Source organism: Somniosus microcephalus, chromosome 14, assembly GCF_052327205.1.
Source record: "Somniosus microcephalus isolate GS21.2 chromosome 14, FLI_Smic_1.0, whole genome shotgun sequence".
Lineage (NCBI taxonomy): Eukaryota > Metazoa > Chordata > Chondrichthyes > Squaliformes > Somniosidae > Somniosus > Somniosus microcephalus.
The window spans coordinates 11,566,676-11,587,311 of record NC_141000.1 but is presented as its reverse complement, the minus strand read 5'-3'; the positions used below and the strand labels follow the sequence as shown (position 1 = coordinate 11,587,311).

At 46.0% G+C, this 20,636-nt stretch overlaps 1 protein-coding gene across 1 annotated transcript in view; it reads left to right on the top strand.

The window, feature by feature from the left end:
- The window catches only part of cnksr2a (connector enhancer of kinase suppressor of Ras 2a), a 775,384-nt gene that overhangs the window by 375,818 nt on the left and 378,930 nt on the right, over window positions 1-20,636 (top strand). Inside the window, exons 6-7 of the mRNA XM_086006247.1 lie at window positions 675-794; window positions 5,776-5,835. Of these exons, the coding sequence (XP_085862373.1) occupies window positions 675-794; window positions 5,776-5,835 (180 nt within the window). The remainder of the gene's footprint in view (window positions 1-674; window positions 795-5,775; window positions 5,836-20,636) is intronic.

The window sequence follows — 20,636 nt, the reverse complement described above, 5'->3', positions numbered from 1 at the left end:
CCTGCGTGCTGTGACTCCCTCCATAAGCATATGGAGACAGTCATGGGAAAGCCTGGTTGCAGCCGTGCACCTCTGTGCAGTGCTTGTCAGTGTTTGCAGCACCTCAATGCTGTACAACACAGACAGCACAAATGTCAAAGTAAATTTGCGCGTGGTCCCTTTAAGGAAACCGGCTGATGACGCGTCATCAAATTACGTCATCAGACCCGCTTCCTTCAATTGGACCGGGAAATGTGCTGGGCGGGGCTTAACAAGCCCAATCAGGGGAAAGTCATGTCAGAGGCCGGGGTGGAACCAGCAGCGGGGCCGCGACCCGCCACCGACCTCGCCCGCCACGGACTCGCCCAGGTAGAGGAAATCGCTGCCAAAATGTTTTTCAAGAATAAGCTTTGTTCAGTTTAAATTATTAGTCGCTGTAAGATAATTCTTTTGATTAAAATATGATTCAAATATTGTACCCATCACCATCATGAGGCTCTAAGGGAACATTTTATAAAATAAACTGCACAGTTTATTCGAGAAAACCATTGGAGATATTGATTTGCAGAACTGATGTTTCATTATTTAAAAATAAAAGTACTCTCATTTGGCAGATTATAAAAGTGCTTTGTATATTTTTCCTGCTGTTTCCTAGAAATGTATCTTTATTCTCTTATTTTCTCTTTCTGTCATAGTGTAAAACCCTGTCAGGAGTTTGTGACCACATTATCTCTCTCTCTTCTGATCCGCTGGTTTCACAGTCTGCTCACTTGGAGGTGGTTCAGCTAACCAACATCAAACCCAGTGAAGGATTGGTAAGATCCATTTCTTTTTTGAGTCGACGCTCAAATCTTTGAGTTGCGGTTGTCGGCACAAGTCGCATAAAGTAATTGAACTCCCCTGCAATTGGTACACCCATCATCTATTGTAGGTCATCACTCTGTAAAACACATCCCACCTCATGATTTTCAAATATGGCTTTTATGATTTCCAGGATACAATATGGGTGGCATTAAGTAAATACATTGCGCTCAATGTAGCTGCATGTAACTATTACAGGAAACTCTTTATTATCCGGCACCGACGGGACCGGCGTGGTGCCGGTTTATCAAAAAGTCCGGATTACGGAGAGGTCTAGTTAAAAGGTACGAGAGCTCCGTACACAGCAACAAATCCAGGCTTCCCTGTTGCTTAGCAACAAGTGCACGAACCCCAGTTACACAGCCACAGATCCAAGAACTGCCACTAATATGAAGTGAAACTTACCTGAACCTACTCCTGAATTTTGCCGGTTAACAGAGATTTCTGGTTTAGGTGCCGGTAAATCGAGAGTTTCCTGTAATACACAGCAAATACTATTTTAAAAAGTATATTTTCATAAATTATGGAAATCCTGTCCTCTTTAATGCTGTAAAGCTGAACTTATTTTAATAAAATGCGCGTGGTGGAAAATGTGTATAGCTGTTGTAGGCGATTGTGCTGAAGGCTTACATCATTAACATTGGAAGTACTTCAAATGTAAAGTAGTTGCTCCCACATGCATCCCACAACATTTAGTTTTGAAAGACTTACTGCTGAAAACCAGCATTTCAGGTGTCGCTCTGAAAACCCCCGTGAGACAGCCTCAAAATAATGGGCCAAATCTTCCTGGAAAAATAACAGCCAGTTCACAATGCAGGCCGCTATTAATGTGCAGATCGGCCAGCAAGTTCAGGGTATGAAGAGATACGCCCTGAGTTGCGAATCTCTGGAAATTGCTGGTCGGTTGACGCTGCTCCGTCATTTGCTTCGTACAAACAGCCTTTAGCTTCTCTGTTACTTTTAAGAGCTTACTGGATTTTCACATTAATTGCCCATTAAACTCGCCGCAGAAAGTTAGGACTCATAATTAACAGCTTGGGTACCCTTTTAACGATGTTATAATTGTTAATGCAATGCCAGTCAATCTCTCAGCCCTGAAAGGGAACAAATTAAACTGTTGCGACTCAGTCCTGCATTTAGGAAATTGCTGTTAGAAATGTTTTAAATGTCAAATTTAAATTTTTACATTTTTTTCTAACTTTTCCTTTCTGGCTCTTTATTTCTATCTCTTAATCCAATCTTTTTTTCCCCTCTTTATTATGCTTTCTATATTCACCATATTTCCTCCTCTGTCATTCCTCTGTTTCTTTCACAATCCTTAAATGTCATTGTTTAAGGATTTAGGCTGTTGATCCTGCCATTCACTAGGATTGCGGATGCTCCATTGCCCTCGCTGCGCGGTTATCAGCTCGCACTTCCAGCAAGTTACGACACAAAAATTTCGAGCGGAAGGGTGAGAGAAATAGTCTAACTATTAGGGCACACTGTGAGAAGCTCTGCCCCAGCAAGATTTGGCCCAATGAAACTGATCGTAATTGTTGAGTGAACAAATGGATTTTCCGGAGTTTGGGGCTAGCTGTTGGAAATGGATAGTGAGGATCCCTCTGCCTCGTATCAGCCAGATGTACCTACTTCACATGTGCATCGCTGTACAGACGAGCTCTTCAGTTGTTTTTCAGAACTAATGTTGTGGGGAATGTGGGAGTACTTTAGTACTTTCCACCACATTCTCCAGTATGTTCGGGTGGCTGGATCTGTCCAACTGTTATTACCTGGGACATGTCATTTTGTGAATATTCGTGCACTGTAAAGCCTGATGGGCAGCAATTATTTACCATGGTTAAAAACTTAATACAGTTTATTATTACAATGAAACTTCAGTAAAATGTTCCCCACATCAAAAGGTTGATCTGAGTAATTCTTTTGGGACAGGATTTTTAATAACTTACATACCTACCATGGCGCACTTTCAGGAGGAAGTGTGTGTATGCTTCCTGCCCATGGATTTGGTGCCTTAGGAGGCCACGAAGCACCTGATAAATGAATACTATGTGGCCCAATTTAACCTCCATTGCCTTAAGAAGGTCTATGCTTTTGTGGACAGGTTTGTTTGCACCAGATTGGTTGACGGGGATGAAGTCATTTGGGTTAACTGCTTGTGTTGGTTCCCTCGTCAGTTGACGCAGGCACGGCCTGGCAGCTATGTTGCTCAGGACTCGGCCAGCTCAGTCAGTAGCAGCACTGCTAAGCCACTCTTGGCGATGGACATTGAAGTCCTCTGCCCACAGTACATTCTGTGCCCTTGCTACCTGCAGAGTTTCCTCCAAGTGATGTTCAAAATGGAGGAGTACTGATTTGTCATTTGAGGTCGGGCGGTAGGTTAAGATGAGTGGAATGAGCTCCTTTTTGTGTATGTTATGCAGAAATACTGATTATAGATATCTACGTTTATGGAGAATAATAACAACTGTTATTTTATTGTAAAATACAAATATTCTTACAGCATTTCTCTCTCACCTACTTCCATTTTCATACCTGTTGCAGCTTTTAGTTTTGGTTCTCATTGATTTCTTTTATTCTTTTAACATCTTACTGCCCAATTTCTACACATGATAAGATGCTGGATGTTCGAAGAGTAAACATCTCAGATTGAATTCATGACATCCATAAATACACTTTTGCACCAGTAGAATTTAATGTAATGGAGGAGCCCAACTGGTTACACTAACAAAACTCTAAATAGGATGTAGTATTTATCCAAATACATTGGATGAGAACAGGAACGTGTTCTGCTGTGAAATCTCTCCCAGTCAAATAGCATACTGACATACGGTAGGCGTGCAGGTAAAGAATAGCCACTTGGCTGAGGTACCTATACCTCTGACACAATAAAAACTTTGCGCTGAAGGGTGAGAGAAATGGTCTAACTATTAGGGCACACTGTGAGAAGCTCCGCTCCAGTAAGATTTGGCCCAATGAAACTGATCGTAATTGTTGAGTGAACAAATGGATTTTGCGGAGTTTGGGGCCAGCTGTTGGAAATGGATGGTGAGGATCCCTCCGCCTCGTGTCAGCCAGATGTACCTACTTCACGTGTGCATCGCTGTACAGACGAGCTCTTCAGTTATCTTTCAAAACTAATGTTGTGGGGAACGTGGGAGTACTTTAGTACTTTCCACCACATTCTCCAGTATGTTCGGCTGCGAACAGGAACGTGTTCTGCTGTGAAGACTCTCCCAGTCAAATAGCATACCGACACACTGTAGGCGTGCAGGCAAAGACTGGCCACTTGGCTGAGGTACCTATGCCTCTGGCACAAAAAGAATTTGAACTGAAGGGTGAGAGAAAACATCTAACTATTAGGGCACGGCGTGAGAGTCATCACCTTCAGGAAATGAGAGGGTAAAAAAATCCTTTTTCTAAAAAAACGATTAAACATTTATGGTTCGAACATGATTTTTAAACAAAGGTTCAAAGAGAAAATCCAATTTTGCTAAGTAAGATATGATGCAGCCTCTTAAATGTCATAACGTAGGATACAATACATTGTCCATGTGCATTTAGATATTTATACATTTTTTAAAATAAAAAGATAATTCATCTTTTGGTCAGACTTACCAAACCAAACATGCTTCACTTCATCTGGAAATTATGTGGAACTATTCTACTGAAGTACAATTTACCAGTACATGAAAATGCCAATTTCATTGGAATATATGAATTTTGATGTTTAAGACTACATTTAATATTCAAGGCAGCAATGCATTTTTAAACTATTCACTAAAATAATGTATGCAATGTTTGGTTGGGAGATTTTCATATTTACAAGTTTAATTTAGTTGACTGGATACCAGTATGTTGGCTGATGAACCTGTCTTCTGTGATTTAGATACCCAAATGCATTCAATCTGTTTACATATAATAGTGTAGTTTAAAGATAGAACAGATTTATTGATGGTGCTGGTGCAGCAAGATTTGCCACTTCCTCTTGTAGCAGTGCCCATTCTCTGCGACTTTCATTAAAGCGTTAGAATATAGTCACTTCTCTGGTGATTTTGGGGGAAAAAGTTATGTTTTATTTGGTTCTGATGTGCTGTACAAGACTGGGCAATCTACAAAATTCTGTTACATGATAGTATATATGATAAATGTGAGAATTTTATATTTCAGATTATCCGCCCATTCCCTACTATTTTTCCTACCTTCATGTCGGAAATCTGGTTCCTGTAAACCTTCATGTATGTCTGAGGATCCAAAAAAAAAGATTTTTTGGTTAGTTGATCAAGATGAGCGATATCAATTCTGGGAAATCAATTTCATAGTGGTGCAACAGGGGATGTTCTGGACAAATTGGGATTAGGGAACATTATTGGGGGAAATGGGGAGAACGTCTTTCTCCATATCTAGCCTTTGCTGTACCCGACCAAGGAGTGCTGAGTGTTTTAAATGCTTTTTAAAAATTAATGTTTTGAGATTTTTAAAAGAAAAGGTAAATTCCACCCCTTTACAGAGACCAAAGTCATGTTAATCCTGTATTTTTCTTTCTCAGTGTATGTGTCAAGTTATTGGAAGAGTAGAACTGTTGTTATCGATGTGTCTATGACATAAATAGGTAACACTAACAACATCTACCGTGACCAATTGTTATAGCCCTGTCACTGTATCAGCAGAGGTAAATTAAGTGACAGTGTAGTTAGGATTTAAGTTATGTTCAGTCATAACAGAACTATTACACTTAAAATGTGCTATTTGCGAGTTGTTGAAGTGGAATTATTTTGGAATACTGAGAGTAAGTATTAAAATTCAATCCAATCTCTTTTACTTGAAATTAGTTTAGTGTGACTTCTCTTAACTGTTATGGTGATAAGAGTAAATAAATTCTTTTGAAAGTATGATATATATTTATTTGTCTCTTTCTTTGTCCCTGTCCCCTAGGGCATGTACATCAAATCAACATATGATGGTCTACATGTAATCACTGGAACGACTGAAAATGTAAGTTGTATTCTGCAATAAACCAACAACTTTTACATTACTGATCAATGGAGGATTTCAGGTGTAATTTGTAATTAGCTATGGCAACAAACTATTAAAAAAAAAACTAACATGTCAACATGAACATGATAGGATGTTTGGAAGGATAATCAATGGGAATTGATGAGTTACACTTTATATTACAATGATGTACAATTGCCAATTTGTAATCCCCATTTTGTTTGTTTAGATGAAAGAAGTAAGGGTAGATGTGATTATTATTATTTTTAAATATTTAAAACCAGTTTTACAGCAGTTGCTTGGAACGAGTGACATCATGGTTATTGATTCTACTGAGGTATGCAAATTGTGAAATTCGGACGCATTTAATTTAAACACGGGTCAAGTGAATAAGTCTTGAGAACCCTGGGTTTTGCAGTGGATTAGCACGTCATCCTGCCATCTCCAAGAACTAGATTCGAATCTGATCCAGATTGACGGTATGTAGGTAACCATTCTTGCTGCAAGTATCCTGCACATAAGGCCCGACTCAGAGAGAATTGAGACATTCTTAACCCTGGCCCATTTTGTATTAGGTGAGGGCTAAAGCATAAATTTGTCTGCAATTCCGCAGAAATGAGTAGTTTTATTTCAGGATGGCTGACGTGGAGAGCAACAAAAAAAATGACTAGTACAGAAAAGGTGCCTTTCTGAGTTATGGCAATATAGAGGGCTTTCCTATCCATCCGACATGTACTATTGACCTAGTTGATAGTGTTACTTGGTGCGTGTTTAATTCACCGGCATTGATGCATCTCACCTTTCGAGGAATACAAAAGAATGAACTCTCTCCTCCTATCCTGGTATTAGAAGCACGCGTGTTTTATTTACACTACACATATTTATCCCTCGACAGTTAATTTGGTTTAAATCAATAAATTTAGCAAAATAAGGATTCTAGCAGAAATCACTTTTTAATTTGATACAATTTGAGCTACTGTGTTAAAATTAATTATTTCTGTGCAGCTATTCAACCTGATGATAGCTTGTCTGTGCACATGGGAATAAGGTGGAACTTCAAATAAAGCACTTATTTTTTTTAAATTAATCTTATGTGTTTGAGACTAAGCATTATGGCAAGAACTTAAATTTTCCAGAAAGCAAATCAAGTGCTGCTGCAAATATCATCATTTAACCCTTTTAAGCATCTGCAAATGGGCATTTCTGTCAGTTTTTATTATTTATTCATGATTTTAGTGAATATAAAATTGTGTTGTAACTCCTACACTTTTTCATAGCTTATAAAATCTATTCAGTAGTTCGGTACTGCTTAATTGCGCAGGATGAGACTAGAAATTTCTATCTAAATAAATGAAGCATGCCAAAAAGTGATCTTTTAAATAAGGAGACGCATATTGGGATTAAAGTGCTGCTGGGCTGAGTGTGAATCAGGCACTCCCAGGTCGGGTACAACATCTAGCTGCTTGATGCTCACACAAAGTTGGCTTGCATTCCCTTGAGTTTCGACGGTTGAGGGGTGATCTATTGGAGGTGATTAAAATGATAAAGGGATTCGAAACAAGGACAATATTTCCCCTGGTGGGAGAACCCAGATAAGGAGGCACAATCTTAAAATTTGAGCCAGGCCATTTAGCAGTGAAATGCAGAAGCACATTTTCACACAAAGATGAGTAGAAATCTGGAATTCCCTCCCGCAGAGGCTGTGGATGCTGGGCCCATTGAACTTTTCAAGACTGAAATCCACAGATTTTCATTAGATAAGGGTATCAAGGGATATGGAACAAGGCGGGTAACTGGATTTACGGTACAGAGCAGCCATGATCTAATTGAATGGAGGAGCGGGCTTGAAGGGCTGAATGGCCTACTCCTGTTACAACGCACTTGAAACGTAAAGTGTTACATTAACCCCAACCCCCAAAATATTCCTTACTTTTTTAATATGAGATCTTGTATATTCTTAGAGTAATGGAGAGGCAGCTACTTACTTAATCATACGTTTTAGTTACTGAAACTCTTGTTTTTTGATGTATTAAGAGGATCAATTGTAAAGTCAGGAAAGCAATAACCTGAAAAAGAAAAATTGACACCATTTGCACTCAATAAAAGATTAACAATTGGAAAAGAAACAACGCCACAATTATTAAATCTTTGGCAGTAAATATCTTCAGTTGACACATCAGATCCATTTTTCTCATGAAGAGGAAATTATGTAATTGCAAAAAAATTCAACTCACCGTGAAGTAGGTGGGGCGATGAGGAGAATCTTTTTTTTTAACTCAGCGAGTTGTTGTGATCGGGAAATGCACTGCCTGAAAGGGCGGTGGAAGCAGATTCAGTAGTAACTTTCAAAAGGGAATTAGATAAAATACTTAAGAGGGGAAAATTTGCAAGGGGCTATGGGGGCAAGAGCAGGGGGAGACTGGGACCAATTGGTAGCTGTTTCAGAGAGCTGGCACCAAGCCCGATGGGCCCAATGGCCCGCTACGGTGCTGTATGGTTTTATGATTGTGTGAAATAGCTGGCCTTGCAGTTGAGTATACACTCTTCGCAGGGCCTCCAGGAATAGATGTTGAGACATGAGATTTTATTTAGATTGGGTCCCAGAATTCCTGCCGCTTTCAACAAGCACCACTATCAGGAAGTGCTGAAAACATTCAGTGGAACTGAATATCAGGCGCTGCGTATAACAATCGGCTGATCCAATACCACCCGGTTTTGCACTACTGACCGAGCCGAATTTCTAGTCCTGGGTATTTTTCCAAAGCTCTAGACAAATATACATTTTCTTTTTAAAATTAAAACATGGATCTGTTTTTACCAAATGAATAATTGAAGAAGCGCCTTATCCTGGAGAATACCTTCAAATTTTATTTGCGCCAACCTAGTCATGACGATAATTTATTAAAAGAAAATTGTCCACAAGAGCATAAGTGTTACAGCAAACAGCATCTGCTTTCCATTAAAATTAGATTACGCTCCAAAATATGTCCACAAGAACTGCTTGTGACAGTAATTGCTGAAATAACCTTCGAGCTCCAATATGAGAACATTTTGATGGGAGCTAAAAGCTTGGCTCTCTAGGTTCCTCATCTAGAAGCTACCAGGAAGAAACTTCAAACAGATATTTGAATGTTTTTTATTTCACATTTCCCATGACATTACTCCTATTGAGACATTTTTTTACTCTGTTTCAAGAGAATGGGTTGCTATGTCTGAAAGTGGGGGGAGATTTATATAGTTCCACAGAAATCGTTTAGAAAGATTTTTTTTTAAGAAAATAGCCGAATGACTATGGGTTCAGAATTGGGCTCTGTGACGCCCATTTTTTTTGGGGGGGGGCGCTATGAGGCCCCTGAAGCATCGAAAATGGCATCCGTGCTGCACTTCTAACAGGGAGTGCGCCGGACACCATCTTCATAAAGGTGTTTGCGCGCGTGCACCTAACATCTGCCAGCAGCATGCAGAGCAGGCCGATCGTGACGTCAGTCAGCGTGTAATGCTGATTTGATGCCAGCGCTGCCATTTTGAAGCTCCTCCACGCTCCAGCCTGTGCCCTGTCTTAACCTCGCACAGCTGAACACGACATTGAATAGCATGAAGGAACCCCCACCAGTGCTATTTAAAGAGATCATGAACTACTTACAGGTTAGTTGCTGGTTTATTTCTTGTGGCTGTTGCTGCAATTCTACATGTTCTGGGTGCTATTCCATAACTCGCCAGAAGTTACAGTACTCTACAGGGAGTGGTGTGGCTGGTGCAGCAAGTTCTTTTTTGGTGACTTAAAGGCTTGTGTACAAACCAGTTGCTTCCAGAAATGGGTGGCCTAGTAGGGCTTCCTCTTGGCATTAAGCATGACTGGGAGAATGCGCAGATGCCACACACAATAGGACAAGAGGGAGGAGGAGGAGGGGGAGAAGGGCTCTCGGCAGGAGGCCATATCCGCAGAGAGTCTTTAGGGAGCAAAACTGCTGGAGAACAGATAGTTGGAGCGCCGTGATGGCCTGGCGCCCCTTTGCGCACAGAGCCATGATGGCAGCAAGCTGAGCTTCCATGACGGCAGTCTGAGCTTCCACTGCAGCACTCAGATGTTGGGTGGATGCTGCTTATGCTGTGGTGGGAGCTGAGACTTCGGCCATCAGACGCTGCATCGTGGTTGGCTCCACAGGTGTGCTGATGGAGGTGGCCACCTGTCCCATGTTGGAAACGATGGGCTCCAAGCTCTGCGCATGGCCCTGTGCAAAGTTGGTGCTGGACTCCTCCATACTCCTTGGCATTGAACGCTGGCTTTCTGGCAGGCTTCCCAGTGTACCAGCATTAGGATGTGTACACCCATCAGCCTTCTTCTGTAGCCTGGCCCATCGAAGTCCTCATCTGAGTTCTCTGCAGCAGAACTAACGCGTGATCTTGCCCTCCAGCGAGCTGGCATCTGCACTATCCTTTCCCCTAGCCCTGGCTCCAGTGCACTTGTGCCCGTTGTCTCACCACATGCAGATCCCGCCTCTATGCTGTCCTCTAAATTACGCGCACTGTCAGTATCTGAGCTGGTGGCTGCAACTATGAAATCGAGTGATGGTGTCCCTTCATCTTCACTGTCTTATTGCTCTTCCTCTACTGCCTGGGCAGTTTCCAGTTCTTGTGTATCTGAAAGGAAAAAGGGGCAAGGGCTGGGTTGTGGTGAAGGGAGAGGAGAAGTAAGAAATGCCTGCTTACACCATCTGCAGCTTCTCAGCCAGAAGAGATTGAGGGATGAGGCTGACGTTGGATGAGAGATGGAGGATTAAGTATGCAGATATCCTCTTCTTCTGTCGCTTCAGCCCCACTGGTGGCCACAGCCTCAGCAATGGCCCTTCCCATAATGGCTAACAGCATCTCCTCCATGGGGGTTAGAACATGCAGGTGCACCTCCCCCCTCTGGTTAGTTTCTGCTGCCTCTGGTTGTGCGCCACCTTCTCCTGCACGAGAGAGGGATGTGTGTCTGTGAGTGTCGTGCAATCTGTTTGGGTGATGTGGCTGTCATAGTTGAATAGCTGCCAGTGTGTGCAAACTGCGAGGTGTGGGTTTGAGGCATGCAACAGTGCTAAGTGTGTGAGCATGAGGTGAAGCATATGAATGTTGGGTATGTGTCCAGATTGATAGAGATTGTTGGTCGGTGAGCGATGGGGGTGTGGTGAATTGAGCAGCGGCTGAGGCTGGTGGTGCAGATGGTGGGATAATGGCATTTGAAGATGAATTCACTCACCTTGACCACTCATGTGAGATCATTAAACTTCTTGCGGCACTTGGTGCTATACTCCTGGCATTGACCTCCATGGCTATCTCTTGCCACTGCCTCCTGAGCAAGTGCCTGGAGGGCCTCCCACTTCCCTGAGGATACAAGACACCTCTCCTTCATTCCACCTTTTCAACCAGGACCTCCAGTGCAACATCCGAAAACCTTGGTACCCGCTCCCTCCCATGATCAGCCATTGTTCTTTGTTGCACAGCACATTATTCCCAATTACTTCAGCACCTCCAGCAGCCACAATGCACCTCCCTTTTAAGAGGTGCAGGCTAGCTTTAAGTAGTGCTAGGCACTCATGATATTGGGCTGCCCTGCTGATGTGTGCAGCCAATGAACAGCACGGGGAGCGCTGGCTGCATGCAGAAATCATAGTAATGCGCAGGCAGCACGAATTTAGCATCCTGCCTGCATTTCAATCAATGGGCGGGGGTTAATCGCGCATCGCGATCCCTGCACCCGTTTTCAGGGTTATCCAATTTAACCCCCCCATTGAATCAAGTGTTTCCTGATTGGTTCCTGGAAGATAAATAAAATACTACTGTTACATAAAGACACTTATTTTTGAGCTCACATTGCAAACCAAAGGTAGGCAGCGGCTGTAACCATTTAGAATTATATTACAAAATATAAAGATTCCAAATGTTTATATTTGTTTTGTTACAATTATGAAACAAACAAATCGAAAAGTATGGCACCATAAATTGGGAAAGTCCTGATGGTAACAGGCAGAATAATGCTTCAGTTGCATATATTTATTATAATATAATTTAGAAATATTTATCTTATCAGCATACTTGTACACATTACTGCTATGGACTGCCTTTATTATAACTTCAGTGACTAGTTATTATTACTACTAGTAGGTATTAAACTGCATTGCAGACAGTGAGTCGGGGGTTTTATAAGAACAGGGTGACGTAAGAAAACTACTAAGCACTTGGTTTGAGTGTAAAACAAGGCTTTAATCAACTGTTTCACAACCATGAGTTCTAGTTGCATCACTAGTTCCTGGTTACAGAAACATCCTGAGCAAGCTGGGCCCACGCCCGAGTATTTATACTTTCCCTGGACGGCGTCCCCAGCAGGCCGCCCAGTGTTATCCCATGAGTCATTTCTACATGAATGGCGAGATTCATGACACAGGGGTATTATGGAAAGTAGTATCACCAGGGACATGAGTTTATCAGCACTGTGGGTAGCCCTGAGATCTGGGACTTTTAGGATGAGGCCTCAGTGTCTAGCAGTACTTCGAGTTGGGTTCCTGAGTTCTGGGACTACTGGGAATGGACTGCCAGTGTTCCAGGAACACTAGAATGTGGGATTGTCGGGAGAAGGATCCTGGGAACTAGGGGCATGGCCTGGGGGTAGAAGGAATGTAATCTGGAGAATACTCCAGAGCACTCAGAGGTCTTATGGGATCTAGGAGTGTCAGGGTGAAAGTCTGAGGCGGGGGAACTCGGGAGAAGATTTTGGAGCATTGGGCGTTGCTAGGATTTGGAAGTGGGAGCAGAGCTTAATGCCCTTCTGGGGGGACAAGGGCTCCAGGAGAACGGCAAACTGCCATTAGCTCCTTATGAACCATTAGTACCCAGCCCATCCCCTCCACGTGTTCCCCCATGTTAGATACCCCTACCACCACTCTTTCTAGTTATTAGCTGTTCCTATTTTTATGTTCTTGTCTTCAAAATATTACATTTTCTGCTTAGTAAAGTTAATGGATAGAAAACCATGGGCGGATTGTGCAGAATCTCTTGCTGTGCTCTCCTGCCGTGCGCCAGCAGTGCACTATTAATGAGTTTGTGCACTTATACAGCCTTCCATTAACATAAATTTCCATGTAATACACCAAAAGTTTATCGCTTATAAAGTTTCCAAGTTTTTATATAAGTTGTTAGGTCTAAAGAGAGATTATTTAACTAAATATATACAACCGATAGCAATGTTTGTCTAAACATAAATACTTTCTCCATAAACAATCTGTTTTCTTTTATAAGCATCAACTATGTTATTATTCACACTGTTGTGTGATAAAAGCTGGCCGTGCTCACGATTGCTGATTCTGTTTATCTGCGAGGAGTCCATAATAAGAAAGCACAATTGTAATATATTTACTATAAATTCATCACTTGCCTAAAATGAAAACAACAAGAATTAAATCTCCAGGGTCTCTCGAAGCTTTTTGGAAAAGGCAAAGAAACTTTCATACTTCCACAGGAAAAGAAGAGACAGACACCCTTCTACCCTTCGGTTCCTGTTGATGCACAGATTACATTCTGGAAAATTTGAACAACTGCACATACACAGATTGCACAGATATAATGGAAAGCTTTCTCAGCTGGGGGTCTAACTGTACAGTCAGAGCTTACGCTTTTCAGAAAGGCTCAGGCCATCAAGTAAAAACTTTAATGAAGGCATTAAAAGGCAATTCAGTAGATACATTTAAATACGTTATTGTGAAGTGTCATTTTTTAAATTTTTAATTTTGTTTAAACCCTTACTTTGGAAATTATTCTTGAGAAGAAAAATGGCGCATAAAAAAAATTCGAAGATGGGAAAATCTGCTCCACACTGCCACCGGGCGGCCAGATTGTGGAACTGGAGAGTCACAAGCTGTCATATCAATGAGAAAATCCTATTTAAAAACATGACCGGGCAGGTGTTACCAGATGAGAATACAATTAATATGAAAAAAACCATAGACACAGTTTACATAGGATTTTTGAATGGAAAGATGACAGGACACACCATTATTAATAATATGTAGAATACCGCTGTACAGCAGGTCCAAAGTCTGGGACCAGACGCAGGCTGAACCCACTACAGGAGCTAGGAACCTGGGAGGAGTATGGGGCTAGAAACAGGGAGGCAGTGAGATCGTAGCTGAAATAAATAAAGTTGAAATTTCATGCATTATTGTTTTCCTTCTGATGAATGTTAAATTTTAAAACAAGTTGAGATAACTCACCACAGCGGTTTAAAAACTGTTGTTTACTGGATACAGTTACAGACCCAGCTCTGAATAGTCACCATTACAGTTACTGCCCAAGATGTCTCAATAAACCCACCCAAACCCAAAGAACTGCCTGCTACACTTAATGCGCCAATTTATTTCCTATTTGATTTATTTTCGCAGCTGAAAAATAGTCAAGCTACGTGAACTCCCAATTTTATTTCTTTATTAAGGCAAAAGAGTGAGATTTTGCCAGGCCGCTTACTGTCAATATCTGCCATCAACTGCGGCATGCTCAGATCCTGGAAAGTACCATCAGTAAGGCGCATTGCAAGTACTGGGAACTTAGTACAGGTAGACTGTCCTTTATCCGCACTTCCGAAAACCGAAAACCTCTAAAAACCTAAAGTTTTTTCGTGGAGCGTAAGTAGTGCGCACGACATGACCCGAGTGGCGCCAAACATGACAGGAGTGGTCCGGGAGCTCTGCCATTCCCTGTGAGCAGGGCAGAGGGTCACAGAGTTCCCTCCTGGGTAGGAGATTGCAGGCCGAGCCGGGCAGTGTGAAGGAGGTACCGGGAGAGTGAACCCAACAATACAGCGGCCCGTCCGATAGCTGCAGCGGCCCGTCCGATAGTCTTTTCTTCCGCCCGCCCCCCCCCAACCTGATTTGCGGGCCAGCTTAATGTAGGAGTCAGCCGATATCCGGCTTTCCCACAACTGGCAGCGGCAGTCGAGCCCCAGACCCCCGCTAAGTCAAGGAATTCAGATACGGAGCAGGGGGAGCCGGAAACCTCGACCTAACGGCAGAAATCAGCAGCCGTTTTGTTAGGTTTTTTTTCTTCCCCTAGCGTTTTTTTAAACAGTCAGGCTGTGGAAAGAGTCTCTGGCCTAGAAATTCAGTTGGGCGCGGCAGCCGTTAGCGCCTTAGGAGGAGTAGATTTCGAGTGCTAGGCGCTTAGCGGCCGGGCGCAGCGCGATCTGCGCCTCGCCCCAACTTCAGTACACATTTAGCGCCGACGCAAAGTCTTAGCGCGCGCCCTGCTGCGCGCGCACATCATGACGTCATTTGCTAGTGCAACGCCTTTTGTGCGCCCCGAACCGGAACTTCACTCGCGCCGGCCCATTGTGCGCCGGGCGGCCCGAGCGACTGTGAAGTGGAATGGTACACAGCCCAGCCGGGCCGCGGGGAGCGCAAATTAAAGGGCACTTACCCAGCAGTATAAAGGCCAGCCATTTTGCAGCATTCACTCTTGTGCAACGGTTTTTTGGACAGAGACCAAGGAGGAGAGTTTACTGGTTTGGACCAACACTTGGACAGGTATTTTTGGCTCAGGCCAGAGCTTACCAATTATCTTTGCCTTCATTCAGAGCTCAGTGTCTGCCAGCATATAATGGGGGCTGCATTGGGTGGCAACGCTGAATTTCAGCCTTATGCCAGAAGGGCTTACAGACGCCGTGAGAGAGTGGCAGCCCTGGCTAGATGCAGAGGGGGCAACAGGCGTCGCCAACTGAGGCCTTACCCACGCAGGGTATACCGCCAGCAGACCTCCTATCTGACCATGTCTGCCGCGATGTGTGTTAGGAGGCTGCGATTCCGAAGGGAGGTGGTTGCAGACATCTGCCGGCTGCTTCAGAGAGATCTGCAGCCACAGCTGATGCGCAGGACGTCTCTGTCGGTGGCAGTGAAGGTGACGGTGGCTCTCAACTTCTATGCCTCCGGCTCCTTCCAATCCGCTACTGGGGACATCGCTAACATCTCCCAGTTCGCCGTGCATTGCTGCATCCGCCAGGTGACCGAAGCCCTTTTCAGAAGGAGACATCAATTCATCTCCTTCCCCATGACCCTGGACAAGCAGCAGCAGCGTGCAGTGGGGTTTGCAAGAATAGCGGGCTTCCCCATGGTGCAGGGCGCCATTGACTGCACGCATGTGGCTTTGCGGGCACCTCTTGAGCATGCCGAGGATTACCGCAACCGGAAGAGCTACCATTCCCTCAATGTACAGCTGGTGTGTGACCACAGGCAGCGCATCCTAGCTGTCAATGCCCGCTTTCCAGGCAGCAGCCACGATGCCTTTATCCTGCGACAGACAACTGTGGCTGACATGTTCCAGGCACAGCCTCCCCCAAGAGGATGGCTTATCGGGGACAAAGGCTATCCTTTGTGTACCTGGCTCATGACCCTGCTCCGCGCGCCCACGACCCCTGCTGAAGAGGCATACAACGAGAGCCATCAAGCAACGACGAACCTCATAGAACAAACAATCGGCGTGCTCAAGCAACGGTTCCGCTGTCTCGATCACTCCGGGGGAGCCCTCCAGTATTCGCAGGATCGAGTCTCCCAATTCGTCGTCGTTTGCTGCATGCTGCACAACCTGGCTATCCGCAGGACTCAGGCACTGCCACCTCACGTTGGACCACCACCTCAGGAGGAGGAGCATGAGGACGACGAGGACGAGGAGTACCAGCCCAGGAGGGACGCACAAGGTCCAAGGGCCGCCCGTCGGCGGCTTATTGAACGTCACTTCTAGGCCCCCTGTCAGGGCATGGCTTTTGCCAATGATAGAACATGATTGCAGCCGCTCCGCAAGCCCTCAGCCGGTTAAGGCAACAAACACTTCAAAGATCAAACATGGACAATGTGAATAAATAAAATGCTTTATTGTACAAACTCTGGGCCCTTCCCACATGAAAACCAAAAACAGACGAAACCCCCAAAAAACACTCAAACACATTCCTCGCTCCCACAACCTGGAGAGGATTAACAAAATAGGGCAACTAAAATGGCCGTCATTCTCGGCCTTCGTCCAAAAGAAACATCACATCATCGGCCTTCAAAAAACAAACATCCAATTCTCGGCCTCAAGAAACAAACACAAATGGCCACACATTCGACTATTTGGCCCGCTAGGGCGATGCCTTGGCCATCTTTGGGTGGCCCCTGCCCGCCCTGCTGCTCCGCCTCAAAGTAAGGCTATTGGCTGCTGTAAGGCTGGGGGCAGGCTCCTGAGGGGCACATGTCGTGACGGCAGATGCCCTTGGGGTTCGGCTTAGTCGAGGTCTGGCCGTCGAGCGGGCGGCTGTTGATTGCTGCAGCTGTGGCTGGCCAGCATCAGTCGCTGCAGCAGCTCCTGGCAGCTCCACTGGGGGACTGGCAGTGGCGGCTGGAGGAATGGCGGCAAGCTGGCGGATGGCAGGCGCTCGCTGGTCGCCTGAGACACTGGCACTCGGCCGGGCCAGCACTGCAGCATGCGCACCAATCTGCCGAGGGACAACCCGCTGTGCTGCTGCAGCGCGCCGGGTGCCCTGGCGATGCCTGGCTGACACAGCGAGTGTGGCAGCAGTGAGTGCCCGTGTTGACCTGTTCACTGACCGCATCAGAGTAGCCAGTGACTGGACGGCACCACTGATCACCTGGCCAGTCGCTGACAGAGCTGCCCCGAATTCCGCCCGACTCGCTGCCTGATCTGCCCAGTATTCCGCCCGACTGGTGGCCTCTGAGGGCCCGAACTCGGCCACACTCCGAGAGAGGGAATCGATGGACTCACGCAACCGTGCCACTGCCACCATGAGCTCCGTGTGCCGGCGCTCCGAGTCTGCGGAGAAGTCTTCGAGGCGTTCCATCTCCTCGGCGAAGAGCATCTCCTGACTGGAGGCCGGACTCTCCCTCTGGGGAGAAGGCCGCCGAGCTGGCCGACCCTTCCTGCGTTGCTGGAGGCCGCTGGGCCCAGCAATTGGACTCCCCTCCGACGCATCCCCCCTCTGGGGAGAAGGCCGCCGAGCTTCCACCCCCCTCCCGCCTTTCTGCAGCCCGCAGGTCCCAGGAGCTCCCCTCCGACACTTCCGCCACGCTGCCCTCCAGGGAAGACGTGTCCCCTACATTGGCCTACGTGGCCGCGGCTGAGGGTTCCCCTGATGGGCCGCCTTCCTCTTGCTCCTCCTCCTGCTCCTCTTTGGAGGGTCTGTCACTGGCAAGTTCAGGGACCTCCTCTTGACCATCTGAAAGCAGGAAGGCACAAGAGTAGCTTTAGAGTGAGGAGAGGGCGTCAGTGCGGGATGCATGAGTGGTGGCATTCAGCGCATTTGTCGGACAGTGGCAAAGGATGTAGATCTGATGCGCAAGTGGGACGAGAGAGGTGCAAAAGGTGATGTCCTTACCATTGCTGCCCAGAACAGGGTCGGCATCTCCACATGCAACGGGCCCAATCACCCGGCCACCCATGAGGCGCTCCACGCGATGTTGCAGGTCGGTGAGTGGCTGGATATGGGGTCGGCCTCCCCCGGTCGCAGTCCGGCTCTTGCGATTATTCGCCAGCTTGGCCTGCAAGAGAAAGGACGGCCTCTAAGTACAGTGTGTCGCCGTGATCTTGTGTGCACTGCCTCCCATGGTGGAATAGCTTGGCCAGTGTGTCGCCATGATCTGGTGTGCACTGCCTCCCATGGTGGAATAGCCTGGCCAGTGTGTCGCCATGATCTGGTGTGCACTGCCTCCCATGGTGGAATAGCCTGGCCAGTGTGTCGCCATGATCTGGTGTGCAATGCCTCCCATGGTGGAATAGCTTGGCCAGTGTGTTAAGTGCAGAATGTGCAATTGATGCTCATGCCTGTCCCATAGCTGCTGGATGAAGGCTGGCCATTAGAGCTTTCAGGTCCCTTTGCCCATAATGTGAGGTGCACATGCAAGGATGAGGAGGTCACTGGAAAGGGTACTCACCCTGACAATGCATGTGAGGTCATTTAACTTTTTGCGGCATTGGGCACCGGTCCTGGGGACGTCGCTGTTGGCTGACAGCTTGCTGGCGACATGCCTCCAGGCTCTCCTGTAGACGCGGACCGTCGCCTTCTTGCCATTGTCCGGGTACAAAACATGGCGCCTCTTCTCCACAGCAGCAATCAGCACACTCAGATCACGCTCTGAGAAGCGCTGCGCACGTTCACGGGCCTTCTCCATGTCTTCAGGCGCTATTTGGGTCCAGCAGCAGTGTTCAGGCATAGCTGGAGGGCTCCACTATCCAGGGCGTGGCAGCAGACACAGTCAACCCTTCCCCCTTAAGAGCTGGCCGGCGCCAGGGTGTCTACTGTCAGTCACGAGATGGCCGCACCTGCGCTGCGCCCGGCCTCGGCGCTATCGATCACCACCTCCGGCTTAGCGCCCAAAGAGAGGCGTCCAGCAGCAGTTTTAGCGCTCGCCCGAACTCCTAGGGCGAAGCTAATGAATATCGGAGAAGTGGCATCGATTTGGTGGCGGCCGCAAACTTTAGCGGACGCCCCACTTTAGCGCCCCAAAAGTGGCGTCAATGAATTTCTAGGCCTCTGTAGCTTAGCAACAGCTTCAGAGACGCTTCCAAGGCAGGGCCCGAGTGTTTACAAGCTGTTGCTAAGCAACAGTGTTTGTTGTCAAAACCTTCTGAAATCCGAAAAATTCCGAAAACCGAAACACAGCTGGTCCCAAGGTTTTCGGATAAAGGACAGTCTACTTGTAACTCTACAGCCCAAATCACAAAGATAGGCCACAAATCCAAGCAGAGGAAATTTGCTTAAAGTAATCTTTAAGATAAAGCAGGTAGATATTTTATCTGTTCAGTTCTTTCTTTGAAAATTACTTCTATTTTACGTAAGCATTTGTTTAATAGGTTACACAAGTTTCATTTTGAATATATATTCTGAGTGGCTCAAAAAACAAGATGGCTACTGAAAAGCTGGAATAAAAGTTGGTGTGGTTTTTGCTGGTTGAGTTTGTGCTACTTGCTGCTTATGAATTAATGTCTATGGATTTACTTTATTACTGTGACCAGGGGGGTGATTTTATCAATGGGGATGTGATGGGGGCGGGACTGCTGCTTGTCGGGTTTTAGTCCCGACTCCATCGATGTCCGGCCAACCCACGCTATTTTCCCTTGATTGACCTTGTTAAGCCTGCCCAGCTGGCTTAGCAGGCCAATTAAGGGAAAGCCGGTGACAGAGAACGTCAGCGTATGATGTTTCATCTGTCAAGATTTTTTGACATGAATTGTCTTTGTTTGACATCTCTGTGAAGCTGTCAAACACTGACAATCTGTCTTCTAAGTTGAGTCCTTTACTCAAGACTCACTTAGAAAGCTTTCCTGAGTAGAAAGCAGAAGGCTGTTGCATCGGAGAATGCGGCAGCCATTCTGTCATCTCTGCCGTGGAGATAAGGCAGCTCCGCAGCCTAAAGGGATGAAGCCTGGAGGAAGAAGCAAAGGTAAGTAATCTTATTAAAACACTATACACTCACCTCACACACTTACCTCTCCACACTTGCACTCATTACTCACCTCCACAGCGCACTTTTCGGCCCCTCCGACCCCCGCAGACCAACTTGCTGACCCTGGCGAGGTTCGGAGCCGTCGGGAAGCCCACACTTTAAGGCTCAAAATAGGGATTATCAAAAAAACTACCTGTTAACTACCTGTTAACAGGCAGTTAATTGGCACTAATCCCCTTCCCGCCTTGAGGAGATGGGACCCGGCGTGGGCCGGGTACCCGCCTCCTGGGAAGATGGCACGGTGGTGGGTTGGGGGCGGGATGGGTACCCGCCCCCAGATTCTGC